Source organism: Trichosurus vulpecula, chromosome 3 (genome assembly GCF_011100635.1).
Source record: "Trichosurus vulpecula isolate mTriVul1 chromosome 3, mTriVul1.pri, whole genome shotgun sequence".
Lineage (NCBI taxonomy): Eukaryota > Metazoa > Chordata > Mammalia > Diprotodontia > Phalangeridae > Trichosurus > Trichosurus vulpecula.
The window spans coordinates 24,952,727-24,974,235 of record NC_050575.1 but is presented as its reverse complement, the minus strand read 5'-3'; the positions used below and the strand labels follow the sequence as shown (position 1 = coordinate 24,974,235).

Here is a 21,509-nt window from a genome sequence, read left to right as displayed (position 1 = left end):
GTACTTGTGTGAGTTTTGGAATCACTGAATCTCAAGGGCTGAAAGAGACTTCAAAAGTCAAGTACAAACCACATCCAGACAAGAATTCCCTCTACAATATCCCTCTTCACTTTGAAGTGATAGAGAATTCATTATCCACACCAAGACAACCCATTCTACTTCTGGAGAGCTCTTATTTTTTTTTTTTTTTTGCTTTTTTTTTGGCAGGGCAATCGGGGTTAAGTGACTTGCCCAAGGTCACACAGCTAGTACATATGTCAAGTGTCTGAGGCCGGATTTGAACTCAGGTCCTCCTGACTCCAGGGCCGGTGCTCTACTCACTGCGCCATCTAGCTGCCCCGGGAGAGCTCTTATTAAGATATTTCTCCATATATTGATCAGAAATCTATCTCTCTGAAATTCTACCTGGATGTTTCAAGCTGAAACCAGTTTTTACCTCTACTTCTCACCTCTAATTCTTGAGCTGTGTTCTCAGTTAGGGGAGTTGACAAAATGAGATATAAACATTAAGCTGATAATACACCTGTGCCTACAGGATACAGACTGTGTAAAACAAACATGCCATAGAGTTGACCTTTTCTCAGTGGGAAGATGGGAAAGGAAAGAAAGAGAAGGGATGCCTACATTATTTTGCACATCACAAGGGCTAGTCAGAATAGCTCAATGTTTTTGTAGCTTTGCAACTATTCTAAGTCTTAAAATTATAGACTAAAGCATAAACAGCTTAAAGCATAGCAACAATATAATCTCAAATTTAATCCCAAAGTCTTCTCTCAGTACCCAAGAATATAATAACTAATATCTTGAGCCTAAAGTGGTCCTTCTCACCTATGTATGCCATAACAAGATAAACAAATAACAAATGTTTGATAGGAAATGCTAAATTAAAAAAAAAGATGAAATAAAAAATCATCAATATTTTATTTAATAAATTATGTAGAATTCACAGCTTAAAATCATGTAGAAACTGTCTTAAAACAATTTTATTTGTAAATAAAGAAAGAATGTGAAGGAGCAATGATTCTGTTATCCCAGAGAATTCAATATTGAAACTCCATTCAGGTCATAGCTCCTATATAGATCAGAGATCTGGACTACAATTCATCTGCTACTCAGTAGATAAATAAATCTAAGGGAGTTTGCCTGAGACACACAGAGGCTACATGATAGGGTTCTATAGCAAGTAAGTATTAGTGTGGGATCTCAATCCAGTTCTTCTTCAATCTAAGCCCAGCACTCCATCTAACACTATCTGTCTAACACAATACTATAAATGTTTTAGTATTAGAAATCAGATCTAATTCCAGGTTCTCTTATTCCAAGTCATAGTCCTTCTATTATACCACATAATTCAGAGGAATTTTTATCCCGTTCAAAAATTCCTTTTTTAATCCATTATACCAGGGGTTGGGAACCTGCGGCCTCCAGGTCACATGTGGCATTCTAGGTCCCTGGGTGTGGCCTTCTGACTGAGTCCAAGTTTTATAGGACAAATCCTTTTACTAAGAGGCTTTGTTTTGTGAAGTTTGGATTCAGTCAAAGGGTCACACCTGAGGACTTAGAGGGCCACATGTGACCTCGAGGCCACCTCTGCATTATACCACCATAATTTATAGACTCAAAAGAACTTATAATTTTGGACTTCAACAGACAAATTTTTAGATAAATTAAATTAAATAAGCATTTATTAAAAGTCTCCTATCTGCCAAGGACATACAGTAGGTCTGGGGAAACAAAGACGAAAGTAGTTCTTGCTCTAAAAAAGCCTAATACTGTCCTGGGGAGATATAACACAGACACAGAAACAACCAACTACAAAGTGTAAGGAAGGAGAGAACACGAATGGGAGTAATGGGAAAAATTTCAGAGAAGATGCGGTGCCTGAACTTCCTTGAGGCCAGACTTTATGGCTTCTGAGGTACCATCCAGCTCTAAATATGAGCCTATCATCTGAAGGAAAGGATACTGAGAGGGAAACGAGGAAGCTTTTCATTTCAGGAATGTATGACAACATACATGAAGACACAGAGATGGGGAGGTCTGCTGAATTTGTGGAACACAAGCAAAAGTTTAGCTTAAATGAAGAATGCATGAAAGGGGTTAATGTGAAATTACGTTGGAAAGACAAGTTAGAGCTAGACTGTGGAGGACCTTAAAATGACAGGCTGGGGAGTATGAATTTTATCATTTAAACAACAGATGGCCAATGAAATTTAATGATAACTTGTAGGGGAGACAGAGTACATGGCAGGTGTATGGAAGTGTAGCAACAATGTGGCTAGTAGCTACTGCAGCTGTCTAAGACCAACAGTAATCAGCACACAGAAGGCTGCTAACACAGGTTCTCTGATCTGCTTTACTAAGGAAAGTAACTTTAAGGGGTTAACAATCTCACTTTAATCCAACATACAAATATCATTCACTTAGTTCAGGAGGAAAAGCCAGCACCCTGAACTTCAGAGCAAATATGAACATATTACAAATTACAAACATACTAAACAGACTAAATACAAACCAACATTTGGGTTAGCAAGGCCAGGGCGGGGGGGGGGGGCGCAGTTACAACGGCTTGCTCAGAGTAACTCGCCACTCTTCCAGTGAATGAGAGCCCCCCCGGAAAAAAGCCAACCTCATGAGTTTATATATTCTGTTCAGGGTCAAAGGGTGTCATAACATGTGACTCACCCTTGTGATCTAAAAGCATCACAAACATGTGGCTTAAACCCACGGGGCCTAAAAGCTTCTGGCGTCACAAACATGTGACTCAAACCCATGTAAACTAGGCTTTCCCTTGAGGCAAGGAGGTCATCGAAGACTCCTGATTTAATCAAAGAAAGAAAGGCCAGACTCTTCAATGACACTGATTAAAGAAGTGCTAAAAGAGAAAACAGTAAAAAAAAGTCCCACCTTAATTACCAATACAGGAAGGTAGGTTGGAAGGGGAAGAGATTGGAAGGAGGGAGACTTACTACAACAGTCCAGGCGAGTAGTGATGCCTGGAGGGAATGTTATGTATTCAAGAGAGCTTGTAGAGGTATGGTGAGACAGAAGGGGGAAACAGGATTATTTCAAGGTTATGGATCTGGGTAACTTGATGGTGATAAAGAAGTCTAGGGGAGGGGCAGGTTAACAGGAGTAAAAGGTAATGAGTTCTGGCTTGCACATGTTGAGTTTCAGATACTTTTCCCAGTTAGTGCCTTCTTCCTCAAAGAACCTTGTAATTAAGTTTACTTAACTATGCACATGGTGCATTATTCCAGGAAAATGGCAGTTCTAGGGGGATATTTAGGACTAAGCTTCAGGAAAGAGACTGGGGCTAGGTAACATAGATTTAGAAATCATCTGCACAGACACGATAACTGAACTGGTGGGAAGAGATGAAAATGCTAGCCACAGGAGAAAACAGGAGTCTAGAATAGTACTCTGGGGAAAAATGGGTAACGATCCATCAACTGAGATGGAAAGGTTTACAGGCAGGTAAGAATTGAACCAGGAGAGAACAATGTCACAGAACTAAAAGGAACAGGAGAGAATCCAAGGAGGAATAGGGGGTCAACAGTGTCAAAAGCTGTAGACAAGTCAAATAGGACGCAGAATAGCAACATTTACATAATGCCGGAAGATTTGTAAGACATTTTTCATATGTTGTTAGCAGTTAAGAAATTTCTGATACTCTTTTGAGAAAGTAATTTCAGTTGAAGAATGAGGGTTGGAAGCCAAATTGCAAGAGGTTGAAAAGCATGTGGATGGAGAAATAGCAGAAGCAATGAGATAAATGACCAAGCTTTCCAGTGAATATGGTAAGAGATAAAATAGTTTCAGGTGAAGGTTTTTGTGAAAGTGGAAGAAAAGTGAGGGGAGAACTGGAGCATACTTTTAGGCAGCAGAACAGGAGCCAGTAAAAAAACAGGGAGAGATTTAAGATAAAAGAGAGAATGATCAATGGCAAAAGCTCTTGGAGGTGAGATCTTCCCCTTTGGGATGGTGAACCAGTGGGGAATGAGATTGATGGCAAGGGCATGAATAATAGGATTGGTTTTGACAAGGAAAAGGGTCACATATTCTGCACTGAATGTACTTAAGAAGGAAAATATGGGTGAAGAGGTAGAGGGGTTTTGATGTGTGCAGTTGGGGAGATAAGGGAATTCACAATGGATAGCTCTCATTTTTTTCAGTGAAATTGGATAAGAGTTTTGCTGCTTAGCTGAGAAAAGAGTAGAGGTTTGAAAAGGCTACTACAGAAATATTAAAAAAAATCAGGGAAGAATAAAAGATGGCTGCATATCAGTGAGGCCCTAGTTAAAATTAGACATGAATTTATAGTGAACCCCTTAGCCATGATTCCACAATTCCCATTCAGTGGCACAAGAACACAAACAGGCAAAGTGGGTGTGGTAGCAACCCAGGGTGTAATATTAGCAGGGCACAAACAGTGGTAGTAGGAAAAAGAAAGAGAACAAGGAATTAAAAGGTAAAAGACAATATTTAGATGTACTAGTTAACAGTTCAAATTTATTAAGGGAAGAAAGTGAAAACAGAACAGTGAAGAAAAGAAAGAGAAGGAAGGAACAGAGGTTGTAATAATGACAAGGAAAAGCCTATGGTAAAGTCAAGCATTTCGTAATTTTTTTGAGAAATATTGTATTTATTAACTATTGATACCCTTATTTGGAGGGAACATAGTAATTAGTTCGTAAATTCAAGATTTCTCAAAAATTACAAAATGTGAACTCCAAAGGTTGTATATTATCTCTCACTTCAAGTGAATATAAATAATGCTTGCTGAGATGAGGTACTCTTTTCCTTTTCGGAGAAATGAAAAGATAAATAAGGCATTTTTACTGTCATGATAGATTAATTTTTTTAGAAATAAGGAAAAAGGGAAAATAGAAAATCAGATAACTAGTAGAAAGAAGAAATGATTTTTTTCTTGGCTTAAATTTGGTACGTAATAACTGTTTATCTGCACAGATATGAACATATCTTGACGCATCAGTTAACTTTAGGTACTTAATCTTAAAAATAAATTCTTTTCTCAGCACAAGGGAATGATGATCCACATAGTACAGCTGGAAAAAGTATTGGCTCTGAATCAGAAGTCCTGGCTTTCAGTCCTCTCTCAGATGCTATATTAACCTGGGCAAAACAAAACCTTTCCATGCCTCAGTTTCCTCAACTGCAAAATTTAAAAAATTGATAAGATGGCCTCTAAAGCCTCTTCTAGTTTGAGATCTATAGTCTTATGAGATACTCAAAGATTAGAGCTGTTTTCTCTATTTTATACTCCACACTGAGAGGGAACATAGAATAATACAGTAGTGTCACACTCAGATAGAAATAAGGCCACTAAATTGTACCTAAGGCCACCTGTGGGCCACATATTGACTGTAGAGGGAGTTTCTTCACCCATGAGTTCCCTAAACTAATTAAATCACAGGTCCAATCTCTATTCCAATACTCTACTTAGTCATCACAAAAGACCTACAACTCAATACGTCTGAATAAAATATTAATAAAATACTTGGCATTCTGCATTTGGTGAGAAACAATCTGAAGTATTAAAAAATAATGAAAGATAACAGATCACAAACGTCCTACATCAAAAACTGCTGAAGGCAGAAGAATTCACGAATACTTGAATTTTTGCTCTTATGCACATTTAACACATTTTCAAGGGAAATAAATCTGCTCAAAAAAAGACGCCTAAGCAAATGCATTAGAGTAAGGTGTAAATAATGTGTTACATATATAGTCCAGACACATAATGTTAAAATATTTTGGAAAACGAATGCTCACATTAGTGTATATATATGTGAGTATGTGTGTATGTGTGTGTGTGTATACACACACACACGTTTATAAGTAGAAAGAGAGAGTATGAGTGAATGCATGCCCAAAGATTTATGAGCATTGCCACATTTTATAATATTTTTAGGATGCAAAGAAGACTTATGAGAATAACTTAAACTCACAAGGGAACCTGAAGGTTAAAAGCTAAACCTAAGTAAAAGCAAACCAAAACAAGACTTCAGATAAGTAGCTTATTTAATAGACATAAAGCAAGTTAAAACTGTGTCCAAATACACAAATACACTTAATCATGCTATTTCTGTCACTAACTAAAAGATATTTTATAATTGTTATTTTAAAGCAAACTTAAAGACTACTAACTAGAGATTTTAAAGTCTTTGCTAATGATTATTGTTGAAAACGAGGCCTATTCCTTTGATGTACAAGTTTAGTCTAGTGTAGCATTTCCCAAAAAGTTTTGAATGAATATTCCCAACATGGGATATTTATTCTTAAAAAAAGTTTGTAAAATTTTTTTGTAAATATTTTTTCAGAACATCTTCCTAAAAAATATAGCTCCATAGCTTTAGCTACAGCATTCGAATATAAAGCTGAAGCTGACGGTCAGGCTAGGTGGGTACTACTAGTTCTGGATACAGTAGTCAGCAAAACTGTGACTACCATTCTTCCTTCAGTTAATTGTATTAACTTTTAAAAAGAGCAAGAGAAACTCTTAATTTTGACTATCACAGAGCAAGAATGTAAGTATGAGTCTGTGCAAAAGTTTGAATATGCTGGGGATTATTGCAGTGATTTACTCTTTGCCTAAGAAGAAATGTATCAAAGTGCCTTCTGGGACACAAAAGAAAAAAAATACTATATCCCTGAGAGATCTCTGGTACTTGGAGATACAAATATATTCTAGGACGAATAAGAAAAGAGGGACCTCTTCTCTATTGGTGATCTAATTATTTGGCATAACAAGCAGAAGGAGGACTACTTCCTGATCTATTTTCCTTCTCAGATGGCCCAGGATTCAAACTCATATGATTGGTGGTCCCCAAATACATTCATTTGTTCATTCATTCAACAAACATTTATTAAGCTCCTCCTGTGTCAGTCACTGTGCTGAGCATTGTTATGACTGTGCTCCATGCACAACTGGTATTCCACTAACCCACTAGACCTCGTTTTAATTCTGATACTGGATTCACTAGTTTCAAAAATACTTATATCAAGATGATTATTTAAGAATCAGAGGGAGAGAAAACAGTTTGTGTATAGACAGACAGAGCAAGGTATCATAAAAGGTCAGAAAAACAACACTTACCTGAATTCATTTAAGGCATCAACAATACGACTATATGCCAAACTCCGCTGACTGGCATCAGCTGACCTTCGACTCATTTTCATAGCCTTGAAAATAATCATGAAATGCATAATTTTTATAGTAACCATGGTCAAAGCAGGGAGAGAAAAGGGAAAACAAATTCACACATTTTCTCTCTCACCTGTCTATAGAACTAAGAAGCCAAACACCTATTTTTAGAAAACCTTGAACAGACTGCCAACTTTCCTATCTAGGGAAAGACTGAGGAGGCCCATGTGTTTATGGAGGCTTTATACTCTGCACTTGTCACTGAACGTTATAAAAGAGTTCAAAGTTTTCATACTTTGAATCTTTCATTGCAACTGTCAAAGCATACAACGTCAACATAAAGGAGTTAGTTGTGAACCTTTCTGGGCTATACAGAATTACCTTGTTAACCAAAGTGATTTGCCTGTAACTAAAAAGAAACAGCTCACACTGACGCCTCACATTTCAGAGGTGAGGTTTCTGTCAACAATATCTTTATTTGTTTTGTTTTTTGGCAGGGCAATTGGGGTTAAGTGACTTGCCCAAGGTCACACAGCTAGTACTTGTGTCAAGTGTCTGAGGTAGGATTTGAACTCAGGTCCTCCTGAGTGTCAACAACATCTGATACAGCTCCAACCTTTCTAACACCTCTTCTTATTTCCATTCATGTAACCAGCGCACAGTCAAAAACTGGAATAGTCCTCACTGTGATCTTAATCTCGAGAAATACTTTCTTCTTTTTCTTAGATACTGAAATGGAATTTTATTTTTACTGAATGTTTTTGTTTATATCAGATTCATTTTCAAATATATTTTCCCCCATCCCTTGCCCAGACAGGCAAATCCTATAAAAAAGAAGAGTATTTTAGTAAAACCAATCTATTTATCCTTTGAGTTTAACAGCATATGAAATGCCCCACACCCACAGTCCCTACATTTTCAAAGAAGGGAAGGAAGTGCAGTTCCTCATATCTCTTTAAGGGACAAGCTTGGTCATTATAATTATACCCTCCAAAGTTACCAAATGATCTCTTAATTGCCAAATTATTCTTGTACTTCTCTATCTCTCTCTAGTCTCTAAATCATTCTCTACTTGCTACTTTCTTCTCTTTAGGTTTTCACGACACCACTTTCTCCTGGCTTTTTTTCTATCTGTATGAGCATTCCTTATCAGTCTCTTATGTTGGATCTTCATCTAAATTACATCCACTAACCCTTGTTGTCCCTCAAGGTTCTTTTGTCCTAAGCCCTCTTTTTTCTCTCTCTAAATTATTTCATTTGGTAATTGCTTTAGCGCCTATGAATCTAATTACCGTCTCTATGCAAACGATTCTCAGATCTGTTTATCTGGACATCCAGACTCACATCTCTAGTCTGCCTATTGGACTTCTGGAACTGGAAGTCCTGTAAACATCTTAAACTCAAAATGTGCAAAACTGAACTCTTTATCTCCGCGCCGCCCCCCCCAGCCACCTTCCTTCTTCCTAATTTCTCTATTGTTGTCAGGTACACTATCAGGTTCTCAGTCAACGAGGCCTGCAACGTAGGTGTCATCCTCAACTCCTCACTCATATCCACTCGATTGTCCACATCCTATTGATTCTACCTTTACAATATTTTTTGTATGTATCCTTCTCTCCTTTGACACTGACACTCATCTCTTTACCCCTTGACCATTGCAATTGCTTTCTGATTGGTCTCCCTGAATTATGTCTGCCCCTACTCCAGTCCATCCTCTACTCAGCTATCAGTGACCTTCCTATAGCGCAGGTCTGACCATGCTATTTCTCTATTTGATAAACTGCAATAGCTCTCAATTACCTCCAGAATCAAATATAAAATCCACTATTTGTTTTGTAAAGACTTCATAACCTCCTCTCACTTTTCCCCTTTCTAATCTTCTTACACTTTATTCCCCCAATTGTACTCTATGATGCAGAGACACCAGCCTTCTTGGTTGTTCCTCACACAAGACACTCCATTTCCTGACTCAGTACATTTTCACTGTACCTCTCCCATACCTGCAATTCCCCCCTTATTTCTGCCTCCCAGGCTTCCTTCAGGTCCCAGCTAAAGTTTCAATTTTTGCATGAGGCTTTTCCCAGTCTTCATTAATCCCAGTGCCTTCTCTTACAATCATGTCCAATTTACTACACATACCCCTTGTTTCTTCAAAATTGTTTTCATGTTCTTTACTCTATTATCCTATGAAGTTCCTTGAGAGCTGGAACTGGTTTTTTGGCTTTCTTTGTCTACATAAGCACCTGACATGGTACTTGGCACAAAGGAGGTACTTAATAAATGCTTGTTGACCTGTCTTTCTGAATACGCAATATATTTTCCCAAAACTTTTGTGACTTAGTTCTTATATTGTTCCTCTACCTGGCAAAAGTCTACCCGTTCTTTAAGGTCCAGCACAAATTCTATTTCTTCCAAAAAACCTTTTCTGAATCTTTTCCTCCTCATTCCCCTATCTCCATTGGGAATGTTCTATTTCTCTTTTGAACTACCATTAACATTCTATACCTTCCTGACTCTCTGATTTTACATTGATGCCTGTGTCACAACCCACCTACTATATTACCAGCTCCTTAGAAGCCAGGACTTGTAGCAGCTCTTTTAGTGGGAGCAAAGAACTGGAAATTGAGGAGATGCCCATCAATTGGGGAATGGCTGAATAAGCTGTAGTATAACGATTGTGATGGAGTACTACTCTGCTCTAAGAAATGATGAGCAGGAGGGTTTCAGAAAAACCTAGGAAGATTTATATGAACTGATGAAAAGGGAAGTGAGCAGAACCAGAATACAGTATTGATTAAACAGCATTCATGTAATGATGATCAACTATGAAAGACTTAGCTACTCTGATCAGTACAATGAACCACAATTCTGAAGGGCTGATGGTGAAAAATGCTAGCTACCTCTGAGAGAGAACTGATGAACCTAAAGTGCAGCCTGAAGCATATTATTTTCACTTTATTTTTCTTGACTTTTTTTTGGTTACAACATGGCAAATATGGAAAGATGTTCTGAATGACATGTATAATAATACATTTGCTTTCCCTCTCACTGGAAGGGGGAGGTGCTGGGGGAGAGAATTTGGAACTCAATAAAAAAAGGAATTAAAAATTTTTTTTAAAAGTAATATAAAAAAATAAAGCCAGTACTGAGTCTTAGAAATGTCCATAGCCTCCTATATTGTACATATCATAATGTAGCAGGCATTCAGTAAATCTCCAGTTGAATGAATAAATGAACATGTTCCTAACAGAGCAGGTAAGAAATTAAAAAAGGATAAACAGATGTAAAACTAAATGTGAAAACTACTTACTTGTTCTATCGCGCTCTTCAATTTGTTCATGTGGCTTTCAAAGAGAGGAAAGTGTGAAAAAAAGAATTCATTAAATTTGCTATTTTCATCTTCATCTTTGGAAAGTGAAAAAATTACACCAATTGCAATCTTCTTTTTCCTAACAATTCCAGGATTTGCGCCACAGCTTTCATCTGACAGATTAAAGCTTTCTTCTATTGACCTATAAAAAAGTTTATGTAGTTACTTTAAATGTCAATTGAATTTTCTTGGCAATTAAATAATGGATTTTATCTTAAGGTCTTCTTTTAAAAAGTCAAAACAATTAAAAAGGTATATGAGGAACTCCTTGTCTATTGTCTCCTTCTAAACTTTCATTTTGCTGTTATAACAGATAAATTTTATTTAAAATTTTACTGTAGAGTTAAATTTGGGGCAGAACTGATTTTTAGGTAATTTAGAAGTCATTCAAAAACTAAATATCCTGGTTTACAACTTTTAAACTTCATGGTTCATTTGCATCTAGCAAAACAAATTCTTGGTAAAGCCTAGACTTATCTTTTTTTCTTGTTGTTCCTTGACAATTATAGATCAGTTGTCATATATTATGGTGATCTCTCCATCTAAAAATATAGCTTATACCTTACCTAGCCACAAATATGACTATTTATAAGAAGAATTATAAAATGTAGTACAGAAGTCATTAGTCATTAGTCATTCAGCGGTCATTAAGAAGTCCAAATAACTCAGTAAAAATAATAACATTCCATAATAGATTTGATTATAATGCCAATGAAAATACCAATAGTTTCCTAAGTAGAGGTGGGTTTAATCATAACAAAAGTTAAAACAGAAAAACAAAAGGCAAATATCCTCAAGGCCAGTTTGGAGGGAGAAAAACAAATGATGGTAGAATTTGCCCTTTCAGACTTTAAAATCTATTACAAAGAAATTATCATATTGAGCCAAAATTTAAATAAAGATCAGTGGAACAGAACTGTAACCAATCAATAAGGCTTTATGAAGCACCTACTATGTGTCAGGAACTGTGCTGAGAAATCTCAGAAACAGAACCAAATAAACATACAAAGGAAACCTAGAGAAAATAAAACACTAGGGTAAAGAGTTATCACTTAAATGTTAAGAAATGGGAAAGCTGGATAGCAACATGGAAGAAGATAAATTTATAACTTTAACTCATACCACATATCATAAAAATTCCAGTCTTAGAAAATGAATTATAAAAGCAACCATTCAATAAATATTAAGTGCCTACTATGGGCCATACTATTTGCTAGTGATAATAAGATAATAAGGACATATATAAATATGTGCACAAAAAACAAAGAGAACTAAATAAAGATAACTATAAAATAGTTAAATACAATATAGCTTAGTACGGAGGGCAACAGAAGTTGAAGAGCATGAAGAAAAGCTTCACATAGAACTTGGTGCTCAATCTGCATGTTGAAGGAAGAGAGGGATTCTATGAAGCAGAAAGGAGGAAATGACAGCGTTCCAGACAAGGGGGATAGCCAGTGTATAGGAACAGAGATGAAAGTCATGTCTGAGGAACAGAGAGAAGGCTAGTTTGGTTGGATAAAAGAGTTTGACAGGTGGAGTACTATCCAATTAGAATGGAAAGAAAGGTTATGGCCAGGTTGTAAAAAGTCTTGAAAGCTAAACAGAAGAGTTTATATTTTATCTTAGAGATAATAGGGAGCCACTGGAATTTACTGAATAGTAGAGTGATATGGTGTAATAGCAATTTAGATTGAAAGATCTTTCCCACCCATTAATAGGCCATGTGAGACTACTTATGTCACAGGAAGCCTAAGACACGTGTGGTGGGAGGAGCTTGCTGAGAGGAAAAGGAAGTTGTGTCACAGGAAATGCTGGGAGGGAGCCATTATGGCTATGAATGGTCATCATGACAGTTAGAGCTGAGGAAAAGAAAGTCAACTTGTTGTGAATTTTTGGGAAGACCCCAGCAGGGGTTTTGGGATGGCGACGCTCCATGCTGTGATATTGTGTTTTAAGTTCCTTGCTGTTATGATAAAGTGGGCTGACTGGTTGTGGGACCAGATTGCCTGGTTATGGGATCTGGTAATCTGGTGTCTGAATAAATGTTTTACTTCTACCTTCTATATGGAGAGCCTCTCATACTTTGCGATACAGAACTACATAGGCATATTCATGATTATTGTTGATGCTTTGTTTATTGCCTTGCTGTTACACATGGTCAGATCTACACTTAAGCAGAATCACTATGACAGCATTATGAACTGGAATGGGAAGAGAATTAGGGAGCCTAATGGATAGGCCATTGCAATAGTTTAGGTCGGTGGCATTACACTTAAATAGAAATGGATCCCTGCTGGCCACATATTGACTTAGAAAACCACAAATCAACATTATCTATACTTTATTATATTTTTATTGATTTTGTTAAACATTTTCCAATTACATTTTAATCTGATTCAGGTTACACTTAGGAGTACTGTGGCCCATGGGCAGTGAGTTTGACAACTCTGGTCTAAGTGAAAAGATATGAGGGGCATGAATTAAAGTGATAGCTCTTTGGGTAGACAGAAGGGGTCAGATGAGAATCATGCTATGGAGGTAGAGGGAACAATCTATTTTTTAAATATTGAGAACAGGTAATTGATTATTGAACAAGAAATGACAGAAGATAAGAATTTGATTATTTATAAAAGAATATGAGTACACAAAATAAGAAAATCCTACACTACAAAAATAATGTAATTAGGAAAAAAAACATGGGAAACTACTGGCCAAAAATATAACAGATAAAATCCTGACACCTAAATTTTATAAGAAACTAATACAAATATTCAAGGGAAATATGGAGTTTACCACTGAACAAATGGCCAAAAGATATGAAAAGGCAATTCACAAATGAGTATATACATATTTAAATAATTACTTAAAAAAATTCAACCTTACTAATTATCAGATAAATAGAAATTCAAACTCCAAGGTTCTACTTTATACTTGCCAAAAATTGGTAAAAAATAGTTAAAAGTATGAAGCTAGTAGGATTGTGGAGAAATGGGTACATACACATTACTGACAGTACTGATAATTAATAGACTCAAGAGAGGTATAGAAGAATGTTTAGATTTAAGGGAATGTAAGGATAAGGGAGGGATCCTTGGAGGGGGGCTAGGTTAAGTAATAGGAGTGCAAGGTAGAGGGTAGAAGTAAAGTAGAGGAGTTAGGAGAGATAGGAAATACAATACGCATAAACATAAAAACAAAGATCAGAAGTAGAATATGTTAGAGAAAGTGTATGTCTATGTGTATATGTATGTATGTATGTATGTATGTACAAGCATATGTGTATCTATATCTATATATGAATATATCTACACTTAATAATAGCCTTCTGGGGGTGGAGGAAGGAGGGAAGAAAGGGTGAAAAAACAAGCATAGTAAAAACTGCACATCAGAGAACAAAAGAAAACTAACAAGGAAAGAAAGAAAAGACAAACAGCTCTCAACATAACGGGTAGTACTTATATAGGCTTTCCTGAAATGGAAATTTACTGCTATATATTTTGAATCCTTCTCTCTAACATTCTGCTGTGCACATGACATGCTTTTTTCCCCTTTTCTTAGTATGTATTTAAGTTTCAGTATTTAAGTTTATAATGTTTCTTTTTCTTTTCTTATTGTCTATTTAAGTTTCAGTAACTAAAAAAAAGAAAACATAATTTCTTTGGAGAGCTATGCAGTAATAGACAATTCACAAAAATAATCATATCCTATGACCTAATGAGTCCATTTTGGGAAATATGCCCTAAAAGTACTGGAAACAATTTAAATGTCCAATAGTTGGTAAATGACTGAATAGATTATGGTATGTCAGTTTAAGAGAATACTAGAACAAAGTAATTACAATGATATATGAGGAATATTAAGAAATTTGCAAAAATTTATAAAAGGCACAGAAAATAGAATGAGAGGAATAGAACATATATTGACTACAACAATGATCAAGGAAGAACAAATATATAACAGAGATGAATGAAGAATGAAACTATACAGTAGGTGCCATTAAAACATTATGGGAATACTGCATATAGAAATTACTTTTAAGTATAAAGAGTTATCAATAAATGCTTATTTAGTTTTACTCTTAAGAAATTAAATACATAATAAATTATTTTTAAACATGGTGTGTACTGAAGGGTAGTTAAAAATTATGGTATATTAATAGAATATAATGTTTCAAATAAAAATTATAAATAACACATACAAGAAAATACGGAAAGACTTCTGCAAAGCAAGTCAGTAATACTACAGGGTGTTCCTAAAGTCTGGACACATAGGCAACTGACGGCAATGTGGAGTTATTGCATCCAGTTCACGTGAATCTTGGAAAGCACGTCAACCTGTGCATCACAAATGATGGAAATCATACTGAAGAAGTTATTTGTTAATATTCCAATTAAAATAAAAATTTTAATCATTTCATTTCTTGAAAATATGCATTTTTGCCTCTGTGTCCAGACTTTAGGAACACCCTGTAGAACTACATGTATATACACTGACAACTATATATTTTAAAAGATAAAGCCAAAGATAAGAAAACTTAAGTGAGATTGATAAAAAGCTATGGAATATAAACAATTTTCCTTGTTTGTTAATTCACTCACCACCTAGGAAAGACTCCATTTTCCAAACTTGTTGTCTGACTGCGTCGCCAGCGTCGTTGGTAACTGCTAGCACAACTTCTGGTAAGTGAGGAGTTTGGAGAGGGAAATGGAGTAATAAGCAAACTGCTAAGAGATGCTGTTAGAAAAATGAAAATAAAAAGAATCATTTTAATCCATGATTTAAAATTTAACAGCTTATGAGTATAAAAAAATTTATGTTAACTGATGAGTAGAACAATAAAAAGTAAACACAAAATACAGACTTTACTAAACCTTCAACTTGTGACCTTCAATTATTCATGAACCCCTAAAATCTTATTTGTTTTTAAATAATGTATTACTGAGGGAAAAAAAAATCATGAGATGTTTTTAAGTTTCAATGCTTTTAGCAAGAAAGCTTAAAAGTGTTCAGTGAATTAACATATCGTTGTCATAATCAAAAACAAAGATTTGACTGTCATCTTAAACTTTACATATATATTTTTAAAACTACATGGTATGTTATTAATAAATTAATCAGTCTACATTACTTATTTAACAAAATATTTCTTTAACAAGTGGGATATTCAATGTCACAACCCTACTTTTTAAAGAAAATTGTGGCTATAAAACTAACTGGCCCAAATTGTTCCAGTAAAACTTATTGCTGCAGAGAAAAATTAAACTTGAGAAAATCAATCCTGGAAAAATAAAAGGTACATAGATACAAACAGATTAAAATGCACAATAATGTTAAATATAACCATAAAATTAAAAATTTTACTCTAATGGGAAAAAAAAATCTAAGTATAGAAAAGGAAAGGACAATTTAAGAGATATTGTCTTCAACTATGTCTTAAGGCCCCTGAATAAGATTATTGAATTAGAAAGGGTAAGTATCTCAACAAATACTTTCTGTCTTCAAAGACACTCAGCATCAGGGAAATTCAAATTTAGTGACTGAACTTCACCGGCACAATGCATACAAAAAGCACAAAAGTATGAGAGATTAAAATCAGTCTAATAGGTTCACTCTGGGCAAAGTGGACTAGACTGTTTTTTGAGCATAGCTCCAATAAAGTCCTGCGATGATAAAAAAAAAAACCCTACATGAAAGAATTCACACTGCAGAAAAAAACTAAAATCTTTGTGTAAAATACCTCTTGTTGTTATTTGGGCAATCAGAACTATACCAAGTGGCAGACCATTGCTCTCTTGCCATGGTCTCTGTAAACTTAAGAAACTGTCCTATTAATATTCTTCTCTTTTTTCCTTTCAGTATCATTTTCCAGTGGCTCTTTCCACTTTTCCTTCTAATAAATAAGTGAAGTAAAGCAAAACAATTCCACACAGTGGCAACATATAGGCATTTTTACTTTCATTGGTGAAGCCTAATTCTTTACTGAGTAATGCCATGAAAAATGTGAAAAGCTACTTATCAAATATGTATTATTGAGTACAATATTTTTAAATACTTTACACCTCTGTTCTTTTCTTACATGATACCAAACACTAAAGAACTGGGCTTGAAAAATTATATCACACAACAAGGAAACAATACCAAACATTCATGCCCCTTTATTAAACAAATGTAATGCATTACCAGAGCGTGCTATGCCACTGTCTCTGTCTTCATTCTGTTCTCTTCCAGGCATGTCCATTGGGTTGCTGTGAACTGTAAAGAAAGGCAAGCCTGTCAAGTACAAAATCAACTTTTGTTCAGACTGGTGGCACTCCTTTTAATTATCAAAACTAAATCATGCTCATCTCAATGCATTCATTTATCTTTTATTTTCCAACAGCATGGCACACCCCCAACACCAACGAAGTGCTGCTAAGCTGAACAAGCCCAGAGATTTATTTGAAGATCATATGTGGAACATACTGAGTACTACTATTTAATATAGAAAGAAGCAAAGGCCAAATTCATACTTTTTTGTGAACCAAAAAAGTAAGTAAAATTATCCAAGTCCCATTAAGACTTCAGCCAGGCAAATGTAATCTTATATTGCATACAAAAATGTATTTAGGAAACTAAAAAGAATAGCAACAATTGGCTAAGAAGAGCAGAAGCATAGATTCTATACTTGATTTCAATTATCATTCATTCTGTGATGTAAAAAATCAAGACAGAGATGTATATTCTTAGAATTTTAATGGTACTTGTTCAACTGAGTCTTTGTCATAAAGAGAAAATTTCTTATATCAAAAGTGTGGATAGAAATTTTACAAGAAAATGAAGAGTGGATTTTATTTTATTTTTGCAATTGGTGAACTATGAAACAAAAGCTACTTAGCCATAGAAATAAGACCTCAGAGGAAACTTGAGTGGCACATAAGAATTTATACTTCCTATTATTAAGCAGCAAATAGCAAACTGAAATTGGGTTTGGCACTTCCAAAACTCAAAGAAATATTGGAAAACAATCACCAAAATGTAATTTCACGAAAATATGATTTCCAAAATACTCAATTCCAATGAAAATGTGATTTCCAGGAATAGTAAAATCAAATTCGTAATTAGGGGATGGATCTTATTACCCAAAAGGTATTTTTTTTCTTGCATACTCGTAGTCAACTTTCAACTGGTGTCTTATTTCCAAAGCTAAACTACCAAATTCTAGTAGCTTGGTCACACCAACTAGTCTACCACACGGCACATTGCAAACCTGCAAAGAAAGAGGCGCTCCTGATCAGGCGGAGCGGGCCTTGCTCAGAGAACGCCCTCCTAGGGCTGCAAAGCTGTGAAAGACCTACATGGCGAAATGTAAAATACATACGAAAGAATGAAGTTAGTAAAGCTGAACGGCACCTGCTTTCAAAAGGAAGGTAAAGCAACATATATGTTGGGGCAGACTAGCAGATATGGAGGAAAACAAATTTGACATAAATAAGAACTCAAGTTCAAGCTGTAGCAAGTATTCTTGTTAAATTCAGATGCCTTCAGGTTGGTTATAATGTGTTTAAACAGTAAAAATTTCATAGCCTCAGTGGAGAATTTGTAGAGGCACTCTACCTTTAGAAAAAGAAGAAAGCATCACACTGATGCCCAAGAAAAGAGAATGTATCCCATAACAAATACAGAAAAGAAATATTAACAAACACAAGCTTTAAAACAAAGTAGAAATGGGTCTATCCATGACTACCAAGTTAGAACTAGAAACAAAAGAGGAAATGGAAATAAAATTCAGATCAAGGAAATGGAGTTTGTAAAGGCCAGGATTCCAAACGCACTTCATGAAGTTAGATGCCTAGCTATCCAAAGGCACAGTATAGCCACAGTAAACTCTAAGAGAGTAAAAGATTTCTTGGTTGGGATCATAGCAGGAAGTTTTTGAATAGTAGCACAAAGAATTTCTCTAGGAATTGAATGAAAGTTATCTTGCAAGCTAACGAGTGCCTGGGCCACAGTTGGCTGCCCCTAACTTAAATATCTTCAAAATCACTCCAAAGTCAGATTTGGGGTTTGACAAAACTGTCTTCAACATTTCTATGGAGCAATTTAATAAGCTCTCATTTTGGTGTCCTCAAATTAGACTGGAAAGAGTAAGGAAAAATCCTCCCAACTTCTCGATTAAAAATCATGATGAGGTATACAGGGTTTGTTGTTCTTGTTGTTCCTTTAACTTGTTAAAGACCTCTGACTTTATCCTACGTGGAAAAACTATTTCCCTCATTTCCAAATGGACATTAGAAATATTTTGTTAAAGAAGTCCAAGATCAACTTTGTAATGGCTAGAAAACTGCTCCTCCTCTGAAATGTTATTATGTTTCCAGCAAAATATTTCAATAACATACTTTCCACAAGAAGCAAACTATAGCAGAGGAAGGAATATATTCCTTTTCTGGAAAAACACTATTGTTGAATGTAGTGCTAAAATGGGTAAATGGTACTTTTACTTCAGTAAGAATTCTGTATAAAGCAAAATGTACAGAGAGTTGTTAATGAATCCTTCAGTTCTCAAAGGTATAAAATCTTGTAGATAGCAGAAGACAGAGTTGACCCTGGACCAATTACATAACCTCTTCTAAGACTCAGTTTCCTCATCTGTAGAATAGGAATGTTAATATCACCTACTGCAAAGAGTTATTATGAAGAGTAAATGAGATAACATATGCAAAGCACTTTGGAAACTAAATATACATATAAGCAATCATTATTGTTAATACTCATTTTACTCAACAAAAACCATTAAGTTCAAAAGTAAAAACTGTTTCATCCTAAAATAACTGCTAAGTTAAACGAGAGAATTCTACTTTTTATAAAGATGTATTAAGTAAATAATATGTTGAAAAGCTAGGGAATTAAGGAAAAAATACACTGTTATATTTAGGAAAATTAGGCAAAATATAAAATTCTGTTCTTTTAGTACAATTTAATTTCTTAAATGAAATATTCTCAAATGGAGAATCAGAGAAGCATTTGTTCATATCCTCATGGTTTTATATTCCTTGTAGCAACATAGCTCTTAAAAGTACTGAAACTGCAATGAGCAGCAGCATAATTAAATTATTTTCAAGTTAAATCAAATGTCCCATAAAGGCAGTTAAGCTCTTTCTACTCAAAAGAACATTCAACAACAACAACAGAAAACCCAGGGTAACAAAAGAACTAAATATATTGGTGTTTTGAAGAAATGTTTTTTAGGAACATGAAAATGGATTTTTCATACACGGTGGAAATCCATTTGAAAGCTAAATTTCACTTTTCTGGTATACCAAACTCTCTATTTCAATTAACAGAGAAACATGTAGTAGATAGGGTGCAGAAACTTGGAGTCAGGAAAACCTGAGTTCAAATTCAGCCTCAAACACATACAAGCACTTTGACCCTGGGCAAGTCACTTAACTTCTTCTAAGCCTCAGTTTTGTCATCTGTGAAATGGGGATAATAGCACCTACCTACCAAGGGCTTTGTGAGGATAAAGAGATATTTGTAAAGCTCTTTGCAAACTTTAAAGCATTATATAAATGGTAGCTATTATTGTTAGCCTGGCAGACGGGGCAATTATTTTTGTGTCTTTCAATAATTTAGTCTCTTTTCATTGAAATGAGTAAAGGACAGTTATCTGTTTTAGAAACCATGACAGAGCTGGCTATAACACCTTTAAGATGTCTTACCTGAATGCCTATAGGGAAGTAACATTTTAATAAGTACACAATGTCATATACCATTTAAATACTCAAGAAAAAATATCAATTAGGTATTTAAATTTTCCAACATAGGAAGAAAGGATAACAAGGCTGCACATTGTTAAGACTTAAAAGTCTTTTCTGTTTTTAAGATTTGGAAGCATTCTATCTTATAACCCAATTGTTATAATTCAGAATTATTTCAGAACTACTTTTGTCAAAATGTACATTTAAGGAATTTACAAATAAGGTAGTGAACAAAGAAATTAGTTACCTATGTTTCCAAGAAGCCCATTGAAAATCGTACTATTATCTGCCTTTAATGTATTATTGTCCTGATTAATGAATTCAAGACTGTCTTGTAGCCTGAGGAAAGAAAAATAAGCTGATTAGCCAACACTATTTTTCAAAGAATAATTTCAAGGTACACTACAGATACATTACTCTTCAGTTTGGGGAAAAAGATTCAACATACTTATAAATCCAAGTAATGATCACAATAAACAAGAATTCTGAAACGCTTTCTAACAATTATGCAATAAGGTAGGCAATCTATCTAAAATCCCAGTCTTCAAAATCTAAATTCCTATCTTTAAAAAAAACCTCAAAACATATTTATAATGATTTTAAGGGCTAAGTCATTGGGATATTGGCCAAAAAATACTTCATATGGTTAGAGTTTGTACTTGAGCTAACTTCCTATTTCTTCGGTTATCTTCTAAGGCTTTTTAAGGGAGTTTTTAGATAAAAAATATTGGACCAAAAACTTCCAACATCCAGTCAGACCAGTTAAGGTCATTCAACTATGGCTCATTCATTTCCACTTTGTATTACTAAATAATTACAGACAGAAGTAACTCAACAATTGCTTTTTATTTTAAAAGCCTTATGGTATAAAAACTTTTGTTCCTTAGTTCAGAGAAATAAATATTAACAGACTCTTTTGTCATTTCCTTCTCACCTAAAAGAAAAGATATAGCTTTGTAACTATCTCGAACTTGGGCTAAGGAACACAAAACCATGAAACTAAGATTTTTAAAAAGTTAGCATTAAAGGCCTCAACACTGGAGTAGTGAGGGTCAATGTTACAGGAAGCTTAAGGGCAGAAGGGGGACACCTATAGAAGCCAATACTGGAAACAGCAATATGGCAAGGTGAAACACAGAGGACTCTGGTATATGGGAGTAAGCAGCATGAATTTAGTGGATGATCTTTGGATGTGGAGCTAGAAAATCATTTTAATTTGAGTCTGTATCAG

General features: G+C 35.0%; 1 protein-coding gene across 2 annotated transcripts in view; it reads right to left on the bottom strand.

The window, feature by feature from the left end:
• FNIP1 (folliculin interacting protein 1) overlaps positions 1-21,509 on the bottom strand; it is a 140,322-nt gene that overhangs the window by 27,324 nt on the left and 91,489 nt on the right. The window contains exons 6-11 of one of the 2 annotated variants that reach the window (XM_036748845.1): positions 20,526-20,617; positions 17,788-17,871; positions 16,722-16,793; positions 15,140-15,275; positions 10,479-10,680; positions 7,121-7,206 (exon numbers count right to left, since the gene is read on the bottom strand). In XM_036748845.1, coding sequence (XP_036604740.1) covers positions 7,121-7,206; positions 10,479-10,680; positions 15,140-15,275; positions 16,722-16,793; positions 17,788-17,871; positions 20,526-20,617 — 672 coding nt within the window. The remainder of the gene's footprint in view (positions 1-7,120; positions 7,207-10,478; positions 10,681-15,139; positions 15,276-16,721; positions 16,794-17,787; positions 17,872-20,525; positions 20,618-21,509) is intronic. The other variant, XM_036748846.1, reaches the window with a different exon arrangement.